General features: G+C 38.8%; 1 protein-coding gene across 1 annotated transcript; it reads right to left on the minus strand.

The window, feature by feature from the left end:
* Positions 1 to 387: 387 nt before the first annotated feature.
* On the minus strand, positions 388 to 777 carry CTXN3 (cortexin 3). The gene has a single exon (XM_010304179.2). It carries the CDS (start codon positions 775 to 777, stop codon positions 484 to 486), a length of 294 nt encoding a protein of 97 aa, XP_010302481.1. The 3' UTR covers positions 388 to 483.
* Between the last annotated feature and the right edge of the window lie 7,509 nt (positions 778 to 8,286).

The raw sequence follows: 8,286 nt of genomic DNA on the forward strand, positions 1-8,286 counted from the left end.
GGGGACACTTCCTCACTTGTCTTCAGAAGCGTGGGAGACAGAGTGAGAAGAGTCTTGTGGAGCTTGGAAAGCTAATTTACTTCTTACAGATCATAGAAACTTATTCTTACATGATTTGTAAGATACCTTCCTCCGCAGACTCTTGTTAATGATAAAAAGGCTATGCAAGAGAAGACATGCTCTATTGTCACTTAACTGGTTATAAGAGATCACATACACTACTTATTGTTCCAGTGTATTCTAAAGAAAAGTTCTGCTAATGCAACCTTTATCTTTTTCCCAACAAGGAGATTCACTAATCTACCTACAAAAATTTAACTTGACTTGGTATTTAATTACAATCAAATTCGTTGTGTGCATATTCATATGTTGCAACTCCTATGATATTTGAAAAAAATGTAAACCAGAAACAAAATAAAGAGACATTCCAGGATTTTTCTCTCTTTATCAGAGTGGTAAATATGCCTCCATAATTCTCAATCTCTAAGCAAAAGCATAGTCAAACTGGCCTTTCTCCAGTCCATCAAGTCCATCAGCCCAGGTTGAGGTTGGCATACTCTGGTAGGGGTCAAGGAGAATTCGGAAGCAGCGAACAATGAGGATTCCCAAGAAAATAAATAACAAAATTACAAAGGCAAACGTTGTTTTCTGTTCCAGGGTCATGCTATAATTTGGTGTCATGTTCCCAGATGGCACCAAAGTGGCAGTGAATATCTCTCCATCCATCATCCAGAGAAGCTGAAACAAATAATCCCACAGTCGCCTTCTTTTCATCATCAGTTTGCTGAGGTCAGAGTAGAAGCCATTTAGATGCACTTTGCTACCTGTAGGGCAAGGGGGAAGCAATGTTAACTGTGAATAGCCCTTTTGTTTACTTCAATACAACTTTCTCCTAACGGAGAAAAATGAGGTGGAAAAGAACTTGACAGCAGGTCTACTTGCCCCTGTGAGAGACACCTGTTAGAAATCCTGTACCATTCTGTTGGCAGTGCAGAATCCAGCCACCAATATTAAATGCCACTAGAACGTGAGCTGGCAGTAACCTCTCCCTACCTACCAGATCATTTGGACTTGGGTAGAACATTTCTTTCCTGCAAGGGGAAAAACAAGGAGTTTAATCACACTGCTGCAGCGGGTAGCCCACAGAAATGGCAACTTGCATGCCTTTCTGCAGGATAGATGGACTTGCAGTTGATGCTACTTTAATCTGGGGGAGGGGGGTTTGAAATGCACTTATGGTTTTATACACAATGACCAGTTTTGAGCTGGGATGAACCAGGATCAGCTGCAGGCCAATAAAATGCATGTGTCCCACACGATGGACAGCAGCAACCATTCAGTGTCTGTAACTACAGCATTTATGAAGGAAAGGTAAAAATAATTTGTGTTTGAAATGAGAGAAAATTTAGGAAAGCAGCCTGAAGTAAGTAGTAATTTATCTCAAGTTCATCCTATTACTTACAATCAGAATCAGGCTTAAAAACACGGTAAGAAAATGTTTTTTATGTCACCAGCTCCACCACATCAAGATAATCAGCAGGATTTGGGAGTGAACTTGGCTGTTTCCAAGACAGCAGAGCCTATACTGTGCTAGCACCAGCCTGGGACATCTACTCCCTGGACTGTCTGTCTGGGTGTCTGCTTACCATTACTTCCTCCTCCCTTGCAAGCTGGATTTTGCTTCCAGTGGGAGGGAAGCACTGCTGGATGCCTGGTCAGCTTAGGCATAGTCATCAGCACCACTGAAATTACCTGTATAGTGTCCCCTGGAAAGGAAAGGCTTCAAAACTGCTTGAAGGACAATGCTGTCTCAGTAGAACATGTTGTGTTAATGGTAAGAAGAAGGAAAAGAAAGTAGAAGAACACAATGCACAATATAGCATGCACAGGTGAAACTTTTACATGATTATAACCACTCTGTCACTGGCCTGGGGTCAGTAATGATTTATAAGCATGCCTCAGTAACAACAGTAAATAGGTATAAGTGGATTAAGAAAGCACAGTCATACTAGAATATTGTCAGGATTATTCTGTATTTTAAACAAAATAGAGAAAGCATTAAAACAACAAAAATATTGGAAATGCATGGCTAATATTACCTGATCTAATTTATGATGGAAAGGATAGAAAGATCAAAAATGTTACCTTCCAGTCTTTGGAAAGAATGTCTCAGCTGCCAGCTGATAAAAAATGCAGAGGACTGTCTGATAGAGAACTAAAACTTTATGAACAACCAATTTAATAAAGCTGACAGACTTTTATTGGAGGGGTGATAGCTGGTGAAGGAAATAATGAATTCTGGTGATAAATAATTTAAAACTTCTTACTTTGAGAACAATAGGACTAATAGAAAGAATCGCTTTAAGATCTGCACTTCTAGAAACAACATAGTTACTATTAAATTTGGCTTTGTTCTGTTGTTTAAACTGCCCCCTCTTTATTACCATATACAACATAAATTGCATTTTGTGTCAACACCCGTATGCTTATGTTCTTACCATGAAAGACTTGTATGTTGGTGAGTAGTCACAGCCAAAGAGACTGTAGGAAATCACTTCCCAGTCTGCCGAGTAGAATCTTACTTCTACCCATTTTGACAGTTTCTGTATCCTACCTGTTCATAAACTCACATATCATCTCATCCATGTAGCTGCAATAAGGCATGAATATTCCGAGACAGAGAAGCTCTGGAGCTGACCTTCAGTTGCTGTAAATTGTTCCAACATAGCTGGAGGTACACGCAGATTAGCATTGCTGACCCTTTGTCTTTCAAAATACTGAGGAACTCAAGAAACTATTGAAGAAATCCAGACTGAACTGTGACATACACAATCTATGTGTGCATGAATTTAAAGCAAATGTTTTAATTAAAAACATTAGCAATGAAACACCATATAGACTGGCAGTGTCTGTTTATTGCTATTTCTTGACAGATCATTCACTGTGCAATGTTCTGTGTAAATCACATAAAATGAACAGAAAAGCCTCTGAAACAAGAAAGTTCAAAGAAGGAATCTGGCCAGCAGAAAATCATTTCAGTCACAGGGTCTTGCAGCCTTGCTGACTAGGCACAAGGCCAAATTTCCTGCTAGTGCAGCTAGCTATACAGTTTTGCTGACTTAATTACCATCTTGCCCACTTACACTTTTGGTCCTGTAAAATTTGATCGATTAAAAATTACAATTAAGTAATAAACACATCAATACATTAAACATCAAGACATTTAAACACATTAAATAGAATATTTTCCTCCCTCTTTTAAGTCACACTCAGGGAATTTCTTTTGTCCTTCGTGTTCACTCAAGATGTACTGGCCTAATCTGTAAGGTCTTGTGACTTCACTGGGTACTTCACAACATATGCCTGATCTGCAGGTTTCCCATATTAGTGGAGCAATTGGTTTTCCATTATGAAATACCTCATGGAATGTAGAAAGCACACAGCTGTGCCAAGACCATGTGCATGATTTTCCTATACCACCCATACTAGTTTCACTGATTACTCACTTCCTTAGCTACAAAAACACATGGCAAGTTTCTTCAGGCTCAAATGTCTGTACACAAACTATTTGAGCAAAGATATTTCCATGCACTCACAGCTCAGTTGCTGCGATTGACATTTTAAACCTACCTTAAATAAACAGAACTTCATTACAAGAAGTACCAGGCTAACAAATTAAATTACACGTGCCCTTCTCTTGTACCCAAGTGTGTCTTATGTTCCTTCATACTGTAGCCTGTACTATTGTTTGCTGCGTAGTCTAAATGGATATATTAACAATGCCTTTTTCACCTATACTTCATCCTTTTCTTCTAACAAATGTCATAGCAAGCTGAAATTGCCTTTCCCCTGCAGGCACATATCCTCATCATCTCTCAACAGCTTTTAAGGACAGATCTATGTGTGCCAAAAGAGCCCCTTGGTGCACCATTCAGCTGTTGACATTGTTAAAGCAAATTGATAGGGTTAATTTTAGCAATAAAACAATGCTAGAAAGAAATCCATTCTTTTTTCTGCAGACTCTCTCCAACATCATGCACCTCCCTTTTACTTGATGCAGTGGAATGTTTAAAATGCAAGCTCACTTTTAGTGTGCTAATGTGCACACATAATATTTTGACTCCCTCTACATAAGCTGTGTGAGGATGATTTATGAACAAAAAAGGTCAAAGAATTACTCACTGCATTTGCTAAAGTTATTGGTAGCTTTATGAGATACCACTTGTGAAGATCTGAAGGTAGGAATCTGTGAAACATCAATATCAATATTCTATCCAGGAATCTGTGCAATGGTTTGAAATATGCACCCAACAGACTGTTTTCCTTCCTCTGTATACACTCTTCTTTTGAAAAGAGGATGTACGGATACACAGGCATCAGTATTGCAACCCTTCTCCACAGTCAATACCTTAAATGTATAGTAGTAATAAGATAACCAAAAATGCCAGCACTTTTAAGGTCACTAACATGGCTAATATCCTTATAGGCTGGATCCTACATGAATCAGCAAGTTGAAAATTTTTTGTCTTAACAGTCATAAATCCTTACCAAAAAAATATTTGCAGCTCAAAATGACAAGAAATAGATTTTATACTACCCTTTCTGGCATCAGTAAAAGATGAACTGTAGTATACTTTCTAGAAAGTAAACAGGGAATACACAACAATATATCAGCATGCATTCATTTAATTATTGTTATTTTTAAGTCTAACATCAGTAATCCTGATCTGCTAGGCAGGACATAATAGTATTAGCCAGGCATATGCAATATAAAGGTTATAACTATCAAATAAATGAAGAAAATTAGACAATCAATTTCTGTGAAACAAATACCTTCATCAAGTTGAGAGGCAATTTGACCCATTTCCCACTGCAGCAGTTACAGGTAGTTAGAAGTATCTTTATTTTCCATTCTTCTGCACCTTTCTTGTATTTCTAGGCAAAAAGGATCAGGGACTGCCAAGGAACCGGTGAATACCCAAGTTCAAAAGCTACCTTTTGAAGGCTTATAATTTTACACAAAAAACCCCCACAAACTTGAATGAGAATCCTATTTGTGTGTTAGAAGTAATTAGCTGACAATACTGTCTTTTTTTTAAAGTGAGGCTGTAATTTCAGTTCTGCCTCAGCAACTCTTCAATGGCTTCTGCTTGGCTGAGTACAGCAGTCTCCTCGCAGCCTGTCTGAAACCATCTTCAGCAGAACATTAACATTCAAAAGGTGTACAAAAAAACAACAACAAAAACAACCAACCCACAACCAAAAAACACCAACCACAGGGTATTCCCATACCTTTGTGAAATGAGACATGCTAGTGCTTCTCTCTTCTTTATTAACTGTTGTGAGTGATCTGTCTTTTTAATGCCAATTAACACTCCTTTTATCAGTCATCTGAATATTGATTACAATTTGTGATCTTCATCCAAATACTTTAATCTTTTACACTTCTTAAAATGTAGTGGATTATATGAATGCCAGTGGTGTACGTCTTGAGAAAATAAACTGACCTTACAATGGGAGAGGATATAGTCTGTAACATTTACTGCTTAACTTCTGACCTTGTATCTAGGGGGTTTTGCCACATACTAAAGCTTCCCTTGATATAATTGCTTTTTATTTTGAGGGAAAATAACCAAAGCAGGAAGGTTCCTGTTTTCCTTTCCCATGAGAAAAATGAAGTCAGTTTTAGAATATCAGTCAGATAGGCCAGTTAAAAAAAGTAAAGTTTTATGTTTTGTTTTGGTTTTTTTTCTGAGAGTTTCTACTTAAAAGCAACCACACACACACAATACACACACAGAGAGACCCCAAACCATTTTAGGATGACAGAATGTGATTTGTTTTGATTTCTTACAGGGAACTTCAGTTTTCAGAATCACATATTTTCATAGACCAAAAAAAGAATATGGGTTATTATTCTCCTCTCATATTTCCTTCAGGCCTCTGGTATGGACAATAGATTTGAAGCTCGCGAGAATTATCTTCCTTTCTCTGCCCCTTGAGGATTTTCCTGTGGAAGCATCCTCTATTTTAAAACATTCACCCTGCCAACAGCATTGTGGTTGGCAGGGTCAACATTGTGGAGCGTGGGACCATGGTTTTGGGTATATAATATGACAAAATATGCTTGCAGACATGATGCAAAGCTGCCACTCAGATTACCACAATACAGAGATGGTAATTTTGTGGACACCCATGCAGACCACCAGAGACATCCATGCACCCTGGGGGTGGTCTGTCTTAAACCCATTCACACTCTGGCTTTATACAGCTATAAACAACGAGGAAAGCACCTCCTCTTGCTGTCACATCAAAACCTCCATGCGGGTCTCCCTCAGCACCTTGTCCTTTGCAAGGTAAACAATTAACAAGGGCTATCCAGTGACTGAGGCTCGGCACACACAAATACTCTGTGTGAGTACAACTATTTCAGTTGCCAGCACATTGCTTTGCAGAGTAGTTACACAGATACACCCCTCAGTATAAACCATAAGGCAGTCTGGCGTATGAATGCATTATGCTCACATCAGGGTATACCTCTGCCTAAGCAGGAAAACATTTCAGCAAGAATTTTTCAGCTCCTTGTTCTCCTTTGCACACGTGGGCATAGGTGAGTCTGACTCTGTGTTCTGCACCCTCTGAATCCCTCAGAATCTATTGCTCTGAAGAACTTCAAAAAGGGTGTCCTAGGGCCCCTTCCTATGCTTCCCTTTTAGTGCCATCACCATCGCTCATTCTGTGACTTTAAAGAGACAACTTGTAATTTCCTTTTTAATTCTCTGGGGATTTGCCACTTTCTGAACCTGAACTCTGCACAGCTAGATTTAATTCACCCCATTGCTAAAGCAAACAACTTCTGGAAGGATAGTTGACAAGGTTTAGTAACCCCTCCTTGTCTGGAAGTTTCATGACAAGACTTGACAAAAGAGGCTGGATTACATTCCCAGAAGATTTCTCGCATAGGGATTTCGTAACATCAGACAGAAGCTTTATATATTGCATTTAAGTACTCATCACACAAAGTCTAACAGACTCAGTAGCACATTACTGCAGCACCACTGCTCTGTGATCCAGGCACGCCGGTGTGCTTTCTGGGGTGTACATTTTTGTTATGAAGAAACTCTTAATCACCTACTTCCCTTTAAACAATTCTCATTGTGATAAAAGTTGTCATCCATTCAGCTCCAAGAAGCAGAGCAAGTCTGCAAGAAAAGAAGGCATGATTCATTTGTTACAGGAAGATCATAAGAGCGTGAATCTATAATCCAGCAATGAAGGAACTTCCACGGAAGGGGAGGTTTGCTCCTATCACTCTATATGCATTTTATATTAAGTAGCCATTGTATTAAACAAAAAAATAATCAGAAATAATCCTGGGAGCTACCTGGTTAACATATAAAAGCCAGATGCTGCTGCCACACTGTGTGAGTTGGACCCCAGAGGAGACGTATGCAGTGCTTTTGCTAGGATCTGGTCCCAGTAAGATTAAAACAGGAGCCAGGAAATAAGTGGAAAAGCCCTCTGGTGTCTCTGACCAAGTTGGGAGTACAACTTGACCAAGACAGGAGTACAGCCTAGTAAGTTCAAGCAGTTATTAGCCAGGGAGTGTTTTGGATCTTAGTTTCAGAGTCAGGTTCCTATAGTCCCCTTAATGCTGCTTTAGGCAGCTAAAGCTTTTGGGTGTGAATTTTGAGTTTAAGAGATGCTACAGGGCCAGCTCTCGTAGGGCTTGCAATGACTGCATCATATCCTGGCTTCCAACACCAGAGGCTGCAAACTCTTAGATTCTTATGCTTCACAAACGCTTTTGAATGGAAATAATGGAAAATTCTGAAATAAATATCAGAAATACATTGGTATTTCAGGTAACTTCCTACAGCACTAGTAATGGGATTAATTTGCATCTCCAGATATTTAATAGGAAAGTTCCTTTAGTGCTCTTCAAAGAAAGATTTTCTCAGCCAATATCATTAAAATATTTTCCATAGCCTTGACTTGCTTTGCTATAAAGTTGTTTTAACAACTTTTTGAAAAAGGAGTCTTGAAGATAGTTATATTTAATGTTTAGATGTGCTTTAGTTCCAAAATCTATATCCATTTCAAAAAGTGTAAATAAAGTCAGCCTTTCAGGAAACAAACAAATTTTGATTAAAAGCCATAAATGCAATCCTGAGACATTCACTGTGACTAAAGAGACACTCCTGCCAACTTTTTAGTGTGTTTCTATTTTTGTCTGCTCACAGATCTGTTACTTACTTTTGGAAGATGGAGGTGGGGGCCCTGAAG

The sequence above is a fragment of the Balearica regulorum genome, chromosome Z (genome assembly GCF_011004875.1).
Source record: "Balearica regulorum gibbericeps isolate bBalReg1 chromosome Z, bBalReg1.pri, whole genome shotgun sequence".
NCBI classification, from domain to species: Eukaryota; Metazoa; Chordata; class Aves; order Gruiformes; family Gruidae; genus Balearica; species Balearica regulorum.

Excerpts from the sequence above, each read along its gene's own strand:
- CTXN3 (XM_010304179.2), bottom strand. The coding sequence starts at position 777 with ATGATGAAAAGAAGGCGACTGTGGGATTATTTGTTTCAGCTTCTCTGG.